This window comes from Peromyscus leucopus, chromosome 8a, assembly GCF_004664715.2.
Source record: "Peromyscus leucopus breed LL Stock chromosome 8a, UCI_PerLeu_2.1, whole genome shotgun sequence".
Classification (NCBI taxonomy): domain Eukaryota; kingdom Metazoa; phylum Chordata; class Mammalia; order Rodentia; family Cricetidae; genus Peromyscus; species Peromyscus leucopus.
Window position 1 is genome coordinate 4,714,129 of NC_051085.1, and position 21,741 is coordinate 4,735,869.

Genomic DNA, 21,741 nt, shown 5'->3' on the forward strand with positions numbered 1-21,741 from the left:
CTGAGCGGCTGTGGGACTGGCGGGTGAGAGAGATTTGTCCTGACTGTGGGCCAGGCAGGAAAACTCTAGCTACAGACAACCCTGAGTTCAATCCCAGGGACCCAGAAGGTAGAATGAGAGAACTGCCACAAGCTGTCCTCTGACTGACTTCCACACTCATACTAGGGCATGCATTTGAGCTTCCCTTCCACTTAAAAAAAAGGAAAAAAGGAAGAGCTAGTCACTCAATGTTAGATCTGCATTCTTTTCTTAGCATAACCCACTCACTTTTCCTGAATGGGCAAACCTTAACACAGCCCAGGGACACTCCTCCCTCACTTAGACAGGAACCTGCTCTGTGCATCACCACTTGTGCTGGATTCCAATAGGTTACTAGGGGTATCTAGGTACCAGAAGAAATCATGGTGATTATCAATTAAACCCCATCTATGCTCAAAGCTGAGGTCACCTAAGCAATGAGTCACATGATAAAAGGTAAGCGATGGCTCCTTCCCTGACAGCATGTCCCAGAGTGAGCCACGTGTTGAGACGTGTGGCTGGCTCTGTTCTCCGCTAGTCTTCATTCTTTTTCTGAGAAACTTACAGTCTGAAGATGAAGAAAGTCCTGATCTTGCTCTATAAATATTTCACCCCAAATTCCCGGAATAAAGACAGACATTCCTCTGGCCACTGGGCCCTTGGCTCATCAGGTTTTCCAGGTGTTTCTTTATGGTGCTTCTGTGGAATTTACTTTGTTGATGTGGAAGTGAAGGCCAGGCGCTCTAAACTACCCTAAGAATCCTTCTCCCAGTGTCACCTGTAAAATCACCATGGTTACCTTCTGACCACACCTCATGAAGTTTAGCCCTCTCTGGCATCTGACCCTTCTGCTCAGTGACGCTCTTGTCAGTCTGTCAAAACACCAAGGGGAAAATCCCCAAACTCAGCAGACGAATAAACACTCGTAATGGGAACTGTCATGTTCAGACCAAAGTCGTGCAGAAATACAAGTCAGTAGATTTTTCCTTACGTAACTCAAGTGCCACTGTTTTTCCTGCCTTTCCTAAAGGGCACTTTGTTCTGTCAGCCAATTTTCTTCTACTTCCTTCTCCTTTTCTGTGACTGGTGCCCAGTGTCACTTCTTTTACCATTATATTTATAATATCCATTCTGGGATATTTGCTCTTTGGCCAACTTTATCTCATTCTGTGAATAGATCTGCATTAATCAGTGAAAAATCACAAAGGGTGTGGGGGGAGGAGGCAATGAGCACTAACAGGATCTCACTTGAGTCATCACATAATTTTATACGAAAGCATTCATTTTTATTATAGAATCTAAAACCATGATTTTATGATACTGTCGTTTTGCATACTCAGATGAGTTGACATTCAATGTGGACAGCAGGCTAGCTCACAAATCAACTGTAGGATCTCCAAGCAGCTGGTCAGTCATAGAGTGCAGCAAGCTTCCCTTAGAGTGGGAGGCGCTCCAGCAGCCTCTGGGTGTTTTCGGTAATGAGAAGGAAAAGCTACTGCAGTCTAGAGACAGGTCATCTTCAGGATTTAAAGACTGGCTGCCAGGGGACCAGAGTGACACAGTAGTCCTGGGTTCAAAAACCCAAACCAAACCAAAGGAAAAGAATGGCAGTTTCAAAATATGCAAAATGACCTCAGACGGGTACTTGGCAGAATATGATTTGACAGGTTTACAGTGACCAACAAAACAGCAATGACAGTTAATATTATTTAAACCTTTAGTGTAGAGAAGACAGATTTTCAAGTCGTAGTAAGAAATCCTGCGATAGCTCCTGAGACAAGTTACCCTACGTCCTGCACCCTTGCCATGCCTGTGAGAAAGGGGAACAGTGACTTACTGTATGGGATTCAGGTTGTCCTTGAAAAGTGACAAACTGTATGTTATTAAATGACAAAACATAGTTAGAGGCTTTATTTAAAAATCTCTCACTGTTCATTATCAAAGTTACAAGATTGTTTGCATACCAATAGACTGACTGTAAACAGGAAATTCTCATTAAGGAAAGATGGGTTTACTGTAATTTGATCTTTTACAAAAAATTACTGCAAGTTATTGATAACAGAATTTCTCTTTTACTTTCTTAAGTCTAATTCTCTTGAAAATTCAATCAATGTTTCCACTTTCTTGACTAACGTTCAAGCATGGTCACCTTAGGAAATACCCCGCTTATTGGTTCATCAGAAATACAAACTGGCACAGGCTTCCTTTCTGTCCTAGAGCAAGGGCTTCAGCTGCATGTATTTCACGAGAAGACAGAGGCTCCAGCGGCCCTGCCGCGGCTCAGCTGAGGTTTAAGGACGGCAGTGGAGCAAAGCAGAGGTTGTGCTGCCCAGTCAGCCTGCCCGCTGCCCTCTCTCTCATGGACTCCTCTTCCTCCTAGGCCTGCAGGCAGCCACGGGTTTCTGTTGCCTCCACTGAACCTGACTCAAGCGAGGGTGACATGCTGACTCAAGGTGATTCCATCCAGTGCGAGCTGCTCCTTCAATCTGTTGGTTGGGGGACAATGCTAATATGAAGAAAATTATCTGGGTAGCTCAGATGCTCACTCAGCCACTGCAGAGGGGTTTCCAGCATTGGCTCAATTCCGTGAATCATCACTTGGTTCTTTTTTTCTCCATCTGTTTCAAGAAAGAAATCCAATAGTAATCAATAGAAATGAAAACCACAAAGAAAAGATAATTCGTTGCCTTTTCAGATTCCTTAGTGAATTAAATGGATTTCAAACTTGTTTTACCCCCTCAACAGGAAATGAAGACAAGGAGAAAGTTTAAATGTTGCAAAATGTCTCATCCTGAACAGAAACCTGAGGTTGCAATGAATTCTGATAAAAATTCTGTTGCTATATGAAAGTATTTGTTCTTTCTTAATTACTGTGCTTGCCCAAGATTGACGTTAGTGAAACCTCCTGGAGCAAACAGCAAGGTGAACCCACTGACCAAAAGTGCTCCAGTGCATCTTTAAAACCACTATAGAAAGCTGTTACAAATGGCAACCACATGGAGGGGGCCACACACACCCTCGGAATCCAGGAGGATGGTTAACAGCTGGGAGCTTTGCTGATGATCAGTGATGTGCTTGAGTGTTGGAAGTAACAGAAGCGCAATTAAAGCTATGATCATAAAGAATCAGCCGTCTGACTGGAGGATTTCCGTCTTAAGAGTCACCAAACTGATGCAATTTTGCTAATTCTCCATTGATAATTAAAACGGTACTACAGGGGCTGCTGCAGGGCTCAGCAGATACAAGCACTTACTAGCAAGCCTGTGGTCTGAGTTTGATCCCTGACACCCACATGGCAGGAGAGAACCTAGTCCCCAGCTTGTCTTCTGACCTCCATACACATACATGAGACGTGGGCAACCACTCCAGCCACCCTCACTAAAATGAATTAAAATGTAATAAAAATTTAAAGGATGCTGCAACTAACACTTTAAAATTCAAATTTTGTTAACAATTAAAGCAAGCAAAACAAAACTAATGTAAAGAGCACCTTCCCCTAAAAACAACCATTCCAGACCAAACAAAAATTACTCAAAAAGGAAAAGAAGGAAGTATTTGTTATCCTGAAGTACAACTCCTTAATAGCACAATGGCAACCCCCTCACATCCTGGAAACAAAAGACAACAACCTGGCTAAACTCTCTGAGGGACAGGAGTGCCTCAGCTGGGGGCCACACTCTCTGAGGGACAGGAGCGCCCCAGCTGCTGCTCTCCTTTCTGCTGGATTTCAGGTGAGGGCCTGGCTGGCACCTGAAATCAGAACCTTTAAAGAAATGAATGTTCAGCCTTCCAACAGAGACAGAGAGAGAAAGAAAGGGAAGGGTGAGTGGGAGGGAGGGAGGGAAGAGGGGGGTTTCAGGGAGTGATCACAGAGGACACAGAAACACTACAGTCAAAAGAGAATGCTCAAAAAGCCAATAAGCATGCTACCAACTCTTAACAAGACCAAACAAAGCTTCCCCACATCTCTGTCACAGTTCAGCACAACTCTGGGGGAAAGACCACCGACTCGGGATCCCAGAAACTAAAAACTGCCTCTGTTGCTTTCATTTCCCTAGCCATCTTTTTCTTTAAAAAGTTTTTATTATTTAGCTAATGTATGTGTGTCTGCGTGTGAATTTGTGAATCTGGGGAGTGTAGCGCCCACAGCGGCCAGATGAGGGTGTTAGATTTTCTGGATCTAGAGTTACAGGCAATTGTGAGCTGCAAACATGGGTGCTGGGGTCCGAGCTGGGGTCCTCTGAGGGACGACTGCACTCTCACCCGCTGGGCCATCCCTCCATCCCCTCCAGCTGCCTTTGCTGCGTCTATATAACTTCTTTACACAGCTGTAATCAGAGTTAATACAATGACTGGCTTCATGACACTGGTCAGAAACGTCAACAAACAGAAGACGAAGCTGTACACAGAGCACTGAGGACTGTACATCCGCTCTTTGGGAAGACCTTTAAGAACTGGTGTAAGATGGATGAACACTCAAGTTCTCTAGAATGATTCATCTTTCTAAGTTCTAGATTGCCAAGGTTTTACCATATTAAATCTTTCTTAGAATATCTGAAAACATTTCCAGTATGGTTCTCTTAATATTCTTATTATATATTTCTCTGAGCTATTTTATTATTCTCAGAATTTCCTCCTACTTAGAACTGAGTCAAAAAACGAAAGCGTGGTGAGAGTAAAAGTTCCTCTTGTGTACAGGTTCTCAAGCCAGAGTCATCTTTTTCTAAGACAGTAAAACTAACAAGTCACTACTCACTTCTCAACACAGTTCCTACAGCAGTGTTTAACCGAGAGTCAATACACGCGAGTGCCCCATCCACTGAGGCACGTGTGCTTGAGAAGGCAGAAGACCAATCCTGTTACAACAGATAGAGTTTGGGCCACACCAGGCAAGCCAGAGAAGATCAGAACCATTCCAACTCGCACCAAATCTGCCACATCATGGCACTGGGTAGGCAAATATTGGTTCTCTGGCTTTCAGGTTGGGATCATCTTAATTCTTTGCTTGAACTAGATAACTGAGTTGTACTATTTCTGCTATCCCTTATCATCGTAACAACTGAAGATATGGTGGCTTGTACTTGTATCCTGAACACGTGGGAAGCGGAGTCAGGACGACAGTTCTGAGAAGCCAGCCTACTCTACAGACTAAGACCCTCTCAAAACAAAGAAAAAGAGAGTGAAATAAGACAAAGACGTTAAACATTTTGCCATTGCATGCATCAATCCAAACACTTAATCGGTATTTATTCTTTTGTTTACCTTCTGACTTCCCTCCAAAAGTAACTGTAAACAGGATTCTTGAGATGGGGCAGGATTTCCCTTGGGATTCTAATCATAGCTCCTGTTGTTCATGGATGTCCCCAGCAGCTAGCGTGTACTGACACAATGTGATTATGCAGTGAGTTTCACAGCTGCAGATGGGATGCAGAACTGGGTCTGAGGGCCACCCCGCCACTGGGCAGCTGTGACTGCAGAACTGGGTCTGAGGGCCACCCCGCCACTGGGCAGCTGTGACTGCAGAACTGCTGGAGCTAGTGAGGTAAAGTCAAGAGTACCAGATAAATAACAAGTATGTATGCTCTCATCTAAATGCATGCTTCCATAAACAACAACAAAGCATGGCTGGGTAATTTGGCAATTACCTACACTAACAAAAAGAATGCTAATGAATTAATTCATATTTTCCTCTAACAAGAGAAAGGCAGCCCTTGTTGGGATTGCTAAACTAAACATGTTTGGTAAACATGTCTGTGTTTCTAAATGAGACTCTGGACTTAACATTTGAAATTGAAAACATCATTCAAAACGGAAGACTCAGGACTCCACTGTCCACCTCTTACTTGGGATTTTGTCTTTTGTCTGTTGGGTGATGGTGACACAAGACTAACCCAGGACCTTGGGCTTGCAAGGCAAGGTTTCAACCATCAAGCTTTACCTCAGCCCCCACTGGAGTTTCTAAACAGTACATGGAAGTCTGTGGAGTGCTAGCCTCTGGCTCTGGCCCTCTGGAACTGTTAGCACCTGAGATTACTGAAAGATCCACACAAGACTGGGCCCATTAGCTTTCCACTGTGGAGATGGGGAGGGGCCCATGAAGCCACGCCCCACCCTGAGCATTTATAGACAATGCTCTCTCACATCCTACTGGTTCAGCAAGCTAGACTTGAGAGCAATCCTTTCTTGCGTCTGTCACTGGTCCTATCTGAGATGAGAAGACCGCTGTCTCCTCAGAAAAAGCTGACACAATCAAAGCTTTAAATTAGGCAAACATTTAAGACAATAATCAAGAGAAACAGTTGTGGTCATTCATATGTTATGCTTGTAGGGTAAATATGATTCTGCCATAACTTTCCATTTGTGATGTGAATTTTCTAGCAAATATATTTTATAGAACTATTGTATAGTTAGCAAAATTTAAAATGAAATCCAACTATTAGGCAGTCTATCATCAAACTTTAACAGTCCCAGCATTTTTGTCCCCTAGCCTGGTGCTTAGTCCAGTCCAGTCTCAGGCTGTGCTGCTCTCAGACATTTATGAAGCGGAGCATTGATGAAGAACAGTCATTTCTACAGTTTTGTGGCCAAGGTAAAGACCAAAGTACTAGCAAGTGGTGTGGGCCTTCATTTGATGTCCCCAGACAGCGGACTGGCAAGAGGGAAGGCCCTCAGCCACAGCCCTTTCAAAGGTTCAAACCCCAACAATGCTGTATGAGGAACCTTCCAGGTCAGGGATGTGGGTGATACTTCAATCTGCAACAGGGTTTAGACATTCAACATTATTGAAAAGTATACATTATTATTTTGTAAGGTGTCCACATAGTAAGAATCAGTGTCTACTTTAAAGTGAATAGTGCTACAACAGTTGTCTTTTAAGGAAAATATATTTACAGTTTGGAGAGACCACCCATGGTTAAGGACTGGTTCTATTCTTGTAGCAGAGGGCCTGGGTTTGGTTCCCAGCATGGTGTACATATCACCTCACCATGATTGCATGCAAACACCCCCCCACACACACACATACACACACACATGCACATTTTGGCTATATGAGAATGGTAGCAGTACACAGAAACAAACAAAAATACAAAACAGGAAAAATCGTATTGGTTGATCAGTTGCTAATGAATAGCAAAGGCCTGAAACAATGGTAACATATGATACGTATATAAAAATGTTGCCAGCATACAGATATGTACAATAAATATAAATGCACACAGTAGTAGAAATCAGACATAAAGGAGAGAGGCCAATCATGCAGACAAATGCCACTAACAGATACACTGGAAGTTCAGACACTTGAATCCCTGGGAATGAATGACCTTGTTCCTTTGAGATTTCTTTATAAAGGAAGCAAAGGTGTCATACAGATCATAGGTCACACTCTGATAGACCATCAGCAGCAGGAGAGAGGTTAACAGAAAACAAACACATAAGCTGGGCCCTCTCCTCAATGAACCTCTGCAGTCAAGTCTGTTTTTAGGTGTTCTCTAGAACCAATTCAACCATCACATTTCCTGAGGGGGCCCAGCTGCTGATGCTGTGAAGCCTATGTGTGACTAAGACCTATCCCAAGTCCTGCCTGCTGCTTAGAACTCAAGGTCACAGACTGCAAACCTCTGTCCACAGAGTCCTAAGAGACCTTCCAGTTCTAGTCAGTCTCTTACTCTTTATGCCAGAACAGCAAAATCTTCCCTTTAGACTTAGCCATCAACACTTACTAGTTTTAAAGCCTTAGTTAAATTTGTGAGTCTGCAGTTCCTCATCTTATAGAGTGAATAAAGACTCTCATCTCTAGGGTTCCTTGGAGAATTAAATGAAATATTTAAGAAGAGAGCCCAGCCGGGCAGTGGTGGTGCACACCTTTAATCCCATCACTCGGGAGGCCAAGGTAGGAAGATCTATGTTAGTAGTTCGAGGCCAGCCTGGTCTACAGAGAGTTCCAGGACAGCCAAGGCTGTTACACAGCGAAACTCTGTCTCACAAATAAAAAAAATAAAAAAAGGAAAGAAAAAGAAAAAGATAGAGAAAAAGATAGAGTCTGGTGTATGCTCACGAGGAAGAGGCTTCTTACTGTGCACAAGGCCTGTGGGTTCTATCCCCAGCACTACAAAAACTGGAGGGAGTGGATCCCAGCAACTCAGGGGAGAGACGAAAGTTCAAGCCCACACAGAAAACCCCAAGCCAGGCAGGGCCACCTAAGACCACAAGGGTGGGGAAGAGTCACTGGGAGGGCAGGGGGAGAAAGATCAAGAGAAGGGGAGGTATGTGCTGCAAGTATGGTTATAAGTTAGTTATTCTGGTACTAGATATCCACCAAGATATATATAAAAAATGGATTTAATTATGTGATTGGCAAGCAAAAGTTTGTAAGAGCTCAGCCTCTAATTAATCAGTGGCAGTGTTAAAAAAGGTGAGGCAACAAAACCCCAGACTCAGTATTATATAAATTAAATGACATTAAAAAAAGTCATAAAATGTATTCAACACAAAAATCCGGGGAAGCACCCACCTAAAAGTCAAAGGAGCCCTAACATATCATGACTATACTGTTCAAAAGTTTTGAAGAGTCTTTTTAAGATAAAAACAGCTAGGAGGTGGTGCCTGCCTTTAATCCTAGTACTCACAGGGCAGGTGGATCAGAGTTCAAGGCCAGCCTGGTCTACAGAGTGAGTTCAAGACAGCCAGAGCTACACAGAGAAACCCCATCTTGAAAAACAAAAACAAAAGACAAATAAAAGGTTAAAAACATTCAATTAGAACAAAACAAAAACAATCCCACTCAAGCCTTTGCTATCCCTACCCCCCTTCGTTCTTGAGGGCTCACTCACACCAGACAATGGTAGCCTGCTGGAGACTGAGTCCTCAGGTCCCAGCCAACTGTAACAAATGGTGTCACTAGGCTCTGTGAAACAAGCTGTGTCAGCTTCTAGGGATATCCTGCAGTTTCTTTCTGACTGACAAATGCAAAGGAGAGCTGGGCGGGGTGGTGGTGGCACACGCCTCTAATCCCAGCACTCAGGCGTTAGAGGCAGGGTGGGTCTCTGTGAGTTCGAGGTCAGACTGATCTACAGAACTAGTTCCAGGACAGGCTCCAAAGCTACACAAAGGAACCCTGTCTCTGAAAACAAAACAAAACAAAAAAAAAACAAAACAAAACAAAACTAAATAAAAAGGAGGCTAAAGGAAGGGATGACAAAGAAACACAGCCTATAATGAGAAAATTTCAATTGAATTAATCCCTTCTGCTGCTCAAATCTCTAAGTATGGAGGAACAGAAAGCTAAGATCAAATAAACTGACATCCATTTTAACAACTGCAGCTTTTCAGGGTTATTTTGTGATTCAAGAACAAATTTTCTAAGAAACATTTAATAATTCTGAAGACATTTTAAAGCCAACAAGAAGATAAGCTTTTTGATCACCACTAATAGCCTGAACAGTTGGCTCTATCTGACAAATTCTCCAGCGCTGCTGTGTTATGTTCATGAACAAGACGTTGGCTGACTGAATGCACTGGCAGGAGCAGCCCAGACTGAAGTCTGAGTGCACACACAGTGCAGAGGGTTCTGATCGGCTGCGGTGGGAACGCCAGTGAGGTCAGGTCAAAGGGGGTTAAAGCAGGCCAGGATATGGGCAAAGGGTACATCAAACACTGATGTTAAAAGGGCAATTAATCTTACAGAAATGCTTCCTGGGGAATGAGCTCTCCATCTTAAGAGCACACTATATGCTGGAGCAGTAAAAATGAACACGCACGAGCATAAGGCTTTTATCCCATGATCACAAACAGAAGGCAGGCGTTGTTTATCAGAGCCACAAGGCTTTTACAGCACTCCATCAACATCTTCCGGGTCTAGGCTTACTGAGTGCGAGTCACAAGGAACCACTCAAAGTCCATGCATCTTTCTTCCATGCATAAGCTGTCTACTATATATATATATATATATATATATATATATATATATAAAGTTTTTCTAGGACATTTCGAAAGCCTTGGCTCTTTTGATAGTTTCATCAGTTTCTAAACATGTGCATTTTCTTGACTTTTGCTTAGAACCATTAGATTTCTTAGTGAGAAGAACATATCTTTTGAATTTAAAATTAAAATCATATACTTACCCATAGTCATGGAAACTATAGTGATTATTTAGACCATTTAAATAAACTGATTAAGAGCCTTTTGACCATAAATTGAAAAAAATAAGGTAAAAGTTAAATAATAAGCCTTCTTCATCTTAAAAAGGGAGGTTTCAAAATATTGTCTTTAAAAATGTTATTACTGAGCCGGGCGTGGTGGCGCACGCCTTTAATCCCAGCACTCGGGAGGCAGAGCCAGGCGGATCTCTGTGAGTTCGAGGCCAGCCTGGGCTACCAAGTGAGCTCCAGGAAAGGCGCAAAGCTACACAGAGAAACCCTGTCTTGAAACTAAAAAAAAAAAAAAAAAAAAAAAAAAAAAAAAATGTTATTACTGTTTGTGCATTATGTGTGCATGAGGAGAGTGACTTGTCTTACTACTATGGGTTCTGAACACATATCACCAGGCACCTTACCTGCTGAGTGACCACGCGGCTCGGAGCTTTTGTTTAGACAGTACATGGGGACCAGTGAAGCAGCTGCACCGTGTGACAAGGCAGGGACACAGAACTGGTTTGCTTTACTGACTGGTGTGCACATATCACTTCGTTTCCTAGTGCCAGCAACAGAGTAAGCGTTGCACAAACCTAGGCCTTCCACTTTTGGAAAAGCCAGGTTAACTCACTTAGCTTTTTGAGACTAAGACAAAAATAATTAAGGAGGGGAATTCAGAGGCATCTTTTCTTAGATCCAGCATTACATCATCTCCATTAATAGAGGAAGAAAATAATCATTTTTATTTCTTTCATTTCAGAAAAGACACCTATCAATGGACTTAGATCTACAGAGATTAGTCAGCAGTGTGTGTGCTGGACAAAGCCCAGGGGTGGAAGGAGGGGAAAGCAATCAAGGCAAAGAATCTGGCTAATTTCAATTTTCAGTGTATGACAAATTTCATAAACTATAATTACCAGTTCTGCTGAACTTTATCAATGATTATAGTAGATCTTTGCTCACAAAGGGCCAACATTTAAAATGGTGACTTCCCACTGTACAGTGTTTCTTCCATAAGATATAAACGCAATCAAGAATAGAGAGAACTCAAAGCAAACAGAGCTGGAAGAGACTGTGGCAAGGCTCCCATAACAGGAGGTAACCCACTTCCCATGGGTCACTGTGGTAGTCTTCCTGAACGACAAACATTCCATTGGTACCAACGGCACTGGCAGCCTACTTCTGACCTCTTTACCAGGTCTGAACAGCTCCGAAGCAATCACACCTGCTACGTGACAAGCAGCGACTGTGAAGAAGCTGCAGCCTTTCACCACAACCACACTGCTGGCATTCTGCCCTGTCCAGAAGGCAATTCCTAAAACGTGCATCAATGGCACAGAAGTCTTGCCATAAGTGAAGGGAGAACTGGTCTTTATAAACTTCCTTATGAACTTTTGTTTGTAAAAATATATTAACAGGGGGTGGAGAGATGGCTCAGTGGTTAAGAGCATTCTCTGCTCTTCCAGAGGACCCAGGTTCAATTCCCAGCACCACACGGCAGCTCATAACTATTTTTAACTCCCGTTCCAGGGGATCCAACACCCTCATACAGATATATATTCAGGCAAAACATCAATGTACACAAAGTACAAATAAATAAATTAAAAAATTTATATCAACAAAAGAAAAACTAGGCTAATTGTAAAACCTTATAATAATATAAGACTATAAAGTCTCACATGGGAAAAAGTGATCTCATTTACATTCTATAAGCAGACTATAACAGGAAACATACTTATTGCATAAACTAAGAAAACTGGATCCATTAAAAAATTTAATGATTGCTCAATTCAAATGGCAGGAGGGCACAGAGAGAGACATTAGTTCACATTCTAATGTGAGTGCAGAATATGACTAGAGTTATAAAACCATTACCTCGTTCTTCAACACTCATCTTCGGCTGCTGGGTGAGGGAGAGAGAGGGAGGCCGGCGAGTTTTGCGGACTCCTCTGGGAGCAGTGGCCACAGTAACACCACACACCCTACGATCTTGCCAGCCAACTTTAATCCTCGCCAACACTTGAAGGATCTGCCCCATGTTTGTTACCCACCCCCAGCTGCTGTGCCTGAAAACAACACACTAAACACTACACAAAGAATTTACCATACAGAACAAGGAAAAATACAAATGCACCTCATTTTATTTTTGTAACTCCTGTGGTTTCTCATAAAGCATATTAAAAATAAGATAACTGCCAGGCATGGTGGCACATACCTTTAATCTCAGCATTTGGGAGGCAGAGGCAGCTGAATTCTTGAGTTCCAGGCCAGCATGATCTACACAGAAAGTTCCAGGCCAGCCAGGTTCAGTAAATAGTAAGACTCTTAGACACACACACACACACACACACACACACACACACACACACACACACACACACAAAGTAATTTTGAAGTCAGTTTAATTGGACATTCCAAGTGCCCAGCCTCCATTTCACTGAGTTCCTTAGTACTTCTCCAACATTTCCGAGCTTACTGACGGTCTCAGGCATGTATAAAGAAGAGCAGACACACTCAGGCATCAGAATGGCCAGGACCGTTTACACCATGCACAGGCAGCTGCTGAGGCGCATGCCCTGTGGGATCTGACCCGTTTTTCCCTTCCTAACCGCTTCATGTCTGCCCAAGCCCATCTTCATTAAGTCTCCTCGGAACTGCCGAGGGCGCCGCTCACTGCAGGCTCAGTCCGATCACCCCAGAGCTATGCATCTTCCTGTCCCTTCCAACTGACACCAAAGCTTTCTTCAGAGAATGCTACTCTGTATCTTTCGTATCTCAGAGTAACAAGACAACACACACAGCACAAAGAAAGTGAATGATGGGATATAAAATTTGTGACCTCACAGGGAACCACACGTTAGACAGTTGTCAAGGAAGGAGGAGATCAAGGAGTAAATACGTGCACGGATGTCGGGAGGAACTAGAAGGGAATCGAGACGGCTAACTGAACCACTCACTCCTCAGGAGAGCTCCAGTACGGACTAAGCCTCTCTTTACACCTGTGCTGTCTGTGCCACACCAAATACAAACCAGGAGAAAACAGCCCAACACGGAGAACTAATCAATGAAATCTTAAAAGAAATTTATAAAACAAAAATAGAGGTTTGTTTTGCTACGCAGCTTACCAGGTTTTCATAATTATATTGGAACACTGGGAAATAAAGTTTATAGGCCTTTAAAATATTTTCCTAGATAAAAACTAAGCATTTGACTTTTGATTTTTAAATTTTGACATTTAGTTTATTTATTTTGTGTGTCAGAAGATACCTTTTAGGAGTCAGTTGTCTCCTTGTCATGTGGGTCCTAGGGACTGAACTAAGGTTGAAAGTTTGGTGGCAGGTGCCCAGCCACACCTAGCCACCTAGCCAGGCCTGGTTTGTGACACTGACACTGTAGTATACTGAAAGAGGAAGATATCTGACTTCGGGCCCAGTACACAAGTATTCATCTCTGAGTCATTTGAACTCCACTGAAACCACAGACACCATGTACCTGTGCTCACCTTTGGTTTGTTTCCTGTTCTTTCTGTCTTGGCTAATTTCCCTAGCCACTTACCGATCAGAAGGAAAAGAACACAGGGCAGCTCATTGCGATGCTCCAGTGACCCCAAGCTCGCTGCCATAATATAGCACATTCTGCTGTCATGATGAAGTAAGACTGAATTCCTTCATGTCTGAATCACAGGGAGGAGTACGCAATGGTGCCACATGGGCTCTGTAAGTACTTTCTCTTTTTATCATGTGATGACAGCTAGGTCTTATCCACACACACCCAAATTTCAAGTCTTCACTTTCCCCTTGACCGCGGACAGGTACCCCGAATTGCACAGTGCAGCTCCACTCTGACAGCGGACAGGTACCCCGAATTGCACAGTGCAGTTTTTCACTTAGGGACTTGAAGCTTCTGAATACACCCACAGATTTTTAATTGATAATATTTTCTGACTATAAATATGAAATGAAAAGAGGCAAAGATAAAAGTTTTCCAAACGAAAGACACAGAATTAAGGACGTGTCCAATTCCTTGGTATGAGATTGAATACTGTGTATTGGCACTACTGTTTATGACATATCAATGAAGCACGAGTCCTCCCATCAGCCAGCGGCCGATTTGAGGAGGAGACGCCTGCTATTCAATCACAGCCCCTGAACAGTCTGAAGCAGATTTTTTGTTGTTATTTTTTATTTATTTTAGGCATACAGGTGTTTTGGCTGTCTGCATGTTATATCTGTCCACCATGTGTGTGCCTTATCCTTGGAGATGAGAAGGCATCAGCTCCCCTGGAACGAGTTACAGACAGTTGTGATTCTTACAGTTACAGCCACCATGGGGGTGCGAGGAATCAAACCCAGATTTTCTAGAGAGCAGCCAGGGCTGTAGTCACCAAGTCCTCTCTGCAGCCCTGTGTGTGTTAAAGTCTGAGTGGGAAAAGCCTGCTATTCACCCACAGCATCGGTCACCGTCCAAGGCAGCCTGTGGGCTGAAGTCTGAGTGGCTGTCTCATGTCTCCTCTCTTCAAACAACAAAGTCACTCTGCATATTCTCTAGCAAAGAACATGCAAATAGGGCCAGAATTCAGGAGAGAACAAAGAAGTTTTGCAAAAAAACATTCACAAATGCGCTCACTATTCTCAGACAAGGCCATGATAATCTTGTATGTATCATTATATCCTGGGTGGAAGGTGGCAAAAGTGGACACAAAAATACTCTGATAGAGGGTGTCAGACTTTCCTGTATTCAACATTTTAGTGCACTTGACAGTGGGCAGGAAAGCCAACACAACAAAATAAACACAGAAGCAGCACACATTCCTGAGGTCACACCATGAATTAAGTCAAGAGAACAGAGTGAAGAATTCAGAGAACTAAGTTAGGAAAAAGCACACATTTCAGAACACTTTTAGACTAAGGTTTTATTTAAGGACTTTGTGTGTGTGTCTATCGGTATGTGCTCCCATGAGTGTAGGTGCCTGCAGAAGCCAGAAGAGGGCACAGGAACCCCTGGGAATGTTACAGAAGCTGGAGTGCTGGGAACCAAATGGCAGTCCTCTGGAAAGCAGGAAGTGCTCCTAACCTCTGCCCCAAGACTATGATTTTCTTTAAAAACAAAACAAAACAAAGCTCGGCAGTGGTGGTGACGCATGCCTTTAATCCCAGCACTCAGGAGGTGGAGCCAGGTGGATCTCTGTGAGTTTGAGGCCAGCCTGGTCTACAGAGTAAGATCCAGGACAGGCACCAAAACTACACAGAGAAACCCTGTCTCAGAAAAAAACAAAAAACAAAAAAACCCAAACCAACCCAAACCAAACAACAAGGAAAATGAAAACAAATGGCCACCAAGTAGAGAAACCAATGCATAGCTCAGCAGGTGGCAGTACGCAAGCTGATGATCCTGGGAGCCTGTAGCAGTGTGTGTGTGTGTGTGTGTGTGTGTGTGTGTGTGTGTGTGTGTGTGTGTGTTTTCTTCTGAAAGTTATCTGACAGGACATGCACACGGCACTTGTGTGAATTCAAGGTTTCTCTAACAAAGAACATGCAAATAGGGCCAGAAGCAGACCAGAAGGCAAAGACTTTGAAGACTGAATAACTACAAGATACTGGAATGTCTGAAAACTGCAAAGACTGGGCTAACTGAACCCAAAGGCACTGTGCTTACATACCTCTTCACAAATGCAAAGGTGACTCAGACTTAGCTCTACCTCTTTGTGAACTTCCTCAACCACACCTAACAGCCAGAAACTGGCAAACACGAAGTAAATAAACTCAGATAGCAAGTTAGTGAAGGAAATAAAAATTTCAAATCCTATTATTGGATTAAAAAGAACTATTAAAGTTACTTTTAATAAGCAAAGCACACAAGTGTATCAGGGAGAACCCGTCCATCCTGCCGCAAGCACAGGACACTCAGGGACGCTGATAAGCTTGCTGCTGGTTGGCGGCAAGGCAATTATGACAAGACTGAGTTTAACGTGATGTTCTCACACTCAATATAAAAAACACCATACTCCAAAGTAGGAAAACTTAGTGCAAAGAGATGAGCATCTGAAAGTCAGCGACTGTGGACAGGTGTGGGAACTACAGGTCTCATCACATTTAAAATGCAGAAATGAGTTTCTACTCTAAAACTCTGAAGAAGACAGTGAAGACAACCACACTGTTCTAGTTTGCTATCCTAACTAGCACTGGAAGATTATCCTTGAACCAACAAGGTTCCCAATTTCTAAAACTTGAGTCAATAAGGATTAGACAGATGAAAAAATGAGGCTATACCTCTAAATGGGACCCGAGACAGATTTCTCTCTGAGTTCTTTCATATAAATTTTCATTATTTTGTATTTATCAAATATATACTCCTACTAGGAGACATTAAAAAAAAAAACAACTAAAAACACACACTAAACACAACCCATTAAAAACTAAGTAGAACTCCATCAGAATTAAAACTATTTAAAATGAGAAGACAAACTATTGATTTTGGGTCGGGGGAAGTCTACAGAATTCTTCCAAAATATATAAATGTTTTTCAACACACAGCAATGGAGAAGTCATGAAAACGGGGGATGTTTCACTTAAGGCATTTGGTGAGTGATAATAAGAGCCCAGACACTAGCTGCATGTGGCGCACACCATCTGCAGCCCCTCGGGGTACACAGCACAAAATCCTCCTCACACAAACAAAAACAGCACCGTCATGGGCAGGGATTCAAACCAGGGAAACACAAAGTAAAGTCACTGTGAGACGCCAACACACAACCAGCAGGATCACTATGAAACATGTCAACGGTGTAAAGAAACTGGAGCCTTCCTATGTTACAGGCGGGACTGTAAACGGGCCAGCACACTGACGGCAAATTAAGCTTACCGCTGGAGCTAGTCATTTCATCCCTGGGAATCTACCTAAGAAATGTGAGGCCATGTTCCTGACAAGATCCATACCAATGCTCACAGCAGAATTAATCATAAAAGTAAAAAGCTGGAAATAATTTAAATGCTTATCAACAAGTAAACAGACCAATTTGACATCTGATCCACCTAAATAGTATTGCTCACCAATAAAAAGAAGCTACCGATACTTGCCCCCCCCCCCCCCCCCCCAACTCCTCCAAAAAGGATGGAAGGAAAAGACATTATGCCAGGTTGCAACTCTACTTATCGTATGAGTCTATGTATATGAAATATTTTTTAAAAGGCAAATCACATAGACAGAAAGCAGACCAATGGTTGCTTATGGCTGCTAGTCAGGAAAGAGGTCAGCTCTAAGTGTGTAGCAGCAAACATTCTGAGACAAAGATGTTCTAATTGCAAATCGTGATAGCAGTTATACAGAATTTATTTTTAAAAAGCTATTGAGATATCAAAAATAATTGATGGAAGGAAGCCTTAAAGGAAAGCTAAAATGATAAAACAGTAAAGAGGGACTATGTCCAAGGCCATACAACAGCTTAATGTTACTTCAAATGGAGTTATCATAAGTACTACAATTTCGGGTAAGCCTTATACAAGAATTCATTAATTTAATGGTCAGGGAACACTTATGCCACTCCAGAGGTACAGGAGGCACCCTGACATAGTCTGGGAGCTCAGCAAAGGCAAGTCACACACTAAGACTTCATAAAACACACAACCTCTAAAACCAGTAAATCTCGACTTCAGTAATTTTGTGTTGTGGATTATTTCATAAAAAACTATTGAAGTATTGCTTTCATGATTAGTAATTCCTACCTCCTTCCTACTAGGTCTGAAAGAGTAAGGATGCTCAGGGTATTAATGTTAACGAACACAGTCATATACCACTGAAAATTCCTCTTAAAAAACAGTCAGCAATGAGCACTGTAACAGATCATAGGGCTGAGACTGCAATAGAATTAGTTTCTTACCCAGTGACTGGGTGAGAAGAGCAGCAAGACACCTGCACACACATCCACATTCAGAGCAGATCTTGGGTGGAAATCTGAAATGCCCTCAGGTTTTAGCACTGATGTAACAGCACACTTGGAAACCTCCACAGCTGACCACATGTGACAGCTCACATAAAAATGTAGGCAAACTAAAAACACCATGGAAAAATCACCTTTAGGTTGTGCATACAGGTAGGTGTACACAGGTAGGTGTACACGTGTGAGCGCACAAGTGAACTTGGTGTTCAAGCTTGCATTTGACCCCCAAATCATTCATTACACGTATGCAAAGAGTGTATTTTATTTTGTCAAAGAGAACTGATTTCTTGTTTTGTTACAAGTGTTATAAAACAACAGATTTCCCCTTAAAGGGTAACAAAAATATCGTGTATCAATGTAGAATATCCATTTAACCTCAGCAACCAAAGGTTTAGAAGAGAAAATGATAGCAATGTCTTGCAGTTGCTAAGCACCTTACCTTCGGGGGTGACCGCGGAAGGACAGACTTCTTTGAGGAGATCTCCGAGTGTATGCAGCTGTCCGTCTGCGGCCACAGGACGGAAGAGCTTCTGAATGAAAGGCCGTTCAGTGGTAGTCTATTTGAGAAAGAAAAACAACCCAAGGAAATAAGTCTTTGTTGCTGTTGCTGCTGACTACACACACACAGATCATAAACATGGTCCTGGTACTAGTGTCTTCTGATGTGGCTTAATCATAAATACACATAATAATCATAGGTATCACTGATGCAATATCACTGGGGGGGAAAGGTTAACATAATAAATTCATGTAAATCTGATTCATGCAAATAAAGAATATCAGACATTCTTAAAAATCGACTAGCTAGACTTCAAATAGCAAACCCCCTTGTCCAATAGGGACAAAAGGCTCTGTCGAGAACTCTAGAAGTGATACCATACAATCACCAAATACAGAAACATACCCTGGCTAACTGCGTTAAAAAGGAGATTTTTTAAGGGGCTAGAGATATGGCTCAGGGGTTAAGAGCACTGGCTGCTCTTGCAGAGGACCACGGTTTGGTTCACAGCACCCACAGGATGGCTCACAACCATATCACTCCAATTCCAGGGGATTCAACACCTTTTTTGGCATCCATGGGTACCAGGCATGCATACGGTGCATATACATACAGACAGGCAAAATACTCACACATGTTTTTTAAAAAAATCTTTAAAAAGAAGCTTTATAATGAGTCTATTGTAAGAGAGTTACGGGTTAAGTGGAGCAAGACATCTGATAACAATGAATTCTGATTAAGCATCCAAGGTTTGATAGAGATAAGAATTTCAGTGCCAGATGTGGGATACTTTCCTGAGAGTTAAAGGTCCAGAAGGTCCTGGAGACCACCAAAACAACACAGGCTATTGCCATTGCTCTTGGTTGCCCACCATAACTAGACAGTAGGCCATATTGCTAAAGACACCACACACTTTGGTTGCAGGACATAGAGAAATCAATTTGGAACTGACCTGGAAATTCCTCCCTGCTGGCTAGCTTTCATAGTGCTGGAAGGTGCTACACAGGCCACTGGGGGAGAAAAACCATTAACAGTATTACCCAGTGGTGGTCCCTGCTTGCAACAATACTGACCTGCCAGACAAGACATACTCAAGACGCTGAAAAAAAGGAGTGACTCTTGTGGGGGTACCCCAGTGCGTTCTGATTAGACCCAACGCTTGCTCTATAGGGAGGAATTCGTGCCTGACTGTAATCCCCTGGGCCGGGAAGCCACTGGCTCCAGTGGGAACCCACTGCTGTTGTTTTGTAGGATGGCCATGCCGGTGAACTGGTTTCTACATGTTTACATTTGTACCCACGGCTAAGTGCTGCTCTAAACGGGTCAAAGAAGCTTCTTGCAGGGGCAGTGATACAGAGAGTGAGTCACTGAGTGCTCATCCCTAAACAGGAAGTCTGTACCAACCCTCCTCCCGGCAGGCTCAGAGCACATCCCAGGTCGGACAGCAGAGGAGGGCTGCGAACTGCTGTCCCCTGGTCATGACATGGCTGCTGCACCCATGCACTCACAGCAGCTGTTGTCACCTGCACTAGACCAAACCAGTTAATGGTGCTGCGCGGGTGGGGGAAGGGCTCAGGAGTCCCTCCCAGAGCTGAGGTGCTATTGGCAGTGGCTGGCTGCTGAAGGAGTCATTATTCTTCAGATGTGTGGCTGATGGTAAGGCTCCTATGCCCCAGTGATGCCCACACCTATGTGCACAGAAGCATTAGGGGGATTGAGTTACTTAAAAAAAAAATAGAAGAAAATAAAAGAAGACACCGAAGGAAACGGGGTATGATCAAGGTAACTTTGCATTTATATGCAACTGCCCAATGATAAGTAAACATATTCTCCGAAACCAAAAACAGAAGAAGCCCAGCCGACTACGGCACTAAGAAGGAAAGACTCCTTAGAAGAGTCCCTGCTAGAGTGGTGTGCACACTGTGTAACCGGATGCGGTAACATTGCATTCTTAGCAAACTTCTAAAGGTGACAAAGTTATCAGGATAACCACCACAAAAAGAGCTGGTTCTAATAGTTGCATAGTCTATCCACTCTTAAAGCCCATTTTCTTTTCTTCAGTGATCAGAGTAGAGAAGCTCTCAATCAAGTAGCTCAGGCTGGCCTGGAACTTCCCATGCTGCCTCCCTCCACTGCACCGCAGGAGTGCTGGGATTGCAGCCGGTGTGAACAGCAGCTCAACAGCCCTGTCCCTTTTGTCTGCCCTTAGGACTGTGATGAGCACAAGGAGGTACATTGAGGGAATGAAGAATATTTCTCTCCACCTCAATTCTTAGTCCATTTTACGATGTTAAGTTTTAATTTTAAGCCTCCTGGTATAAAAAAAATTGCAAAATGTCTAAGAACAAAAATATGCATAATCTAAGAATATGACTTCAAAAGACAAATCTTAGGGGAAACACGTATGTATGTATATATGTTGGCTTTTAATCAGTCTTTTTGAAACATCTATCATTTAGAAACTAAAACACAAAGAAAAAAACATGCAAATGTAAGCAATTCAGTGGATATATAATAAATGTTAAAAATGGTATGTGAACAACATAGCTGAGAATTTGCGGCCATTATAAAAATAAACTGTACAAAACAAAACTCAGTAACACATATCAGAAATAATTTGGTTCCCTTACTTATAAAGCCTATAGTTTCCTACACACATTAAATAAAAACTATCATGTCCAGGTAACGGATTAACTACACAAAGATAATAAAGTTAGTGGAGGCCCAGAAGAAAAGAAAAGAAATAGGACTACGGTAATCACTTAAATTGTCACCACCCACTTCGGCTGTCTGTCTGTCTGTCTGTCTTCTGATGAAAGAGGCTTTTTCTCCAGACTAATGGAAAGCATGGGGACAGCCTCGGTAGGAGATGAAATGGGGACAGGCAGCAGTGTATTCCTACCTAAGGGAGGCACGCAGAATGCACTAGCAGGAACTGAAGCCAGCAACGTCACAGTAAACTCTAGAGGGCTTGGTTCTCTCATACTTAATGAGCAGCAGAAATGTGAGGTGGCTGAGTGACAAGAAAACTACTTAAAAACAACAGGTTAAACAGGAAAAGCCAAACAGTCATGTTAACAAGTTAAAATATTTTCATCATTGGGAAAAAAAAATGCCCAGTTATTTCTCAGAATAGCTCCTGTTCTCCCTTCCCCAGT

General features: G+C 42.7%; 1 protein-coding gene across 4 annotated transcripts in view; it reads right to left on the reverse strand.

Annotated features, from left to right (window-relative positions):
- Positions 1-1,279: 1,279 nt before the first annotated feature.
- Atg5 (autophagy related 5) overlaps positions 1,280-21,741 on the reverse strand; it is a 108,823-nt gene continuing 88,361 nt past the window's right edge. For all 4 annotated transcript variants that reach the window (XM_028858967.2, XM_037200441.1, XM_028858966.2 and 1 more), the window contains 2 exons: positions 18,524-18,641; positions 1,280-2,636 (listed from right to left, as the gene is read on the reverse strand). In XM_028858967.2, the coding sequence (XP_028714800.1) occupies positions 2,500-2,636; positions 18,524-18,641 (255 nt within the window). In that variant the 3' untranslated portion in view covers positions 1,280-2,499. The remainder of the gene's footprint in view (positions 2,637-18,523; positions 18,642-21,741) is intronic.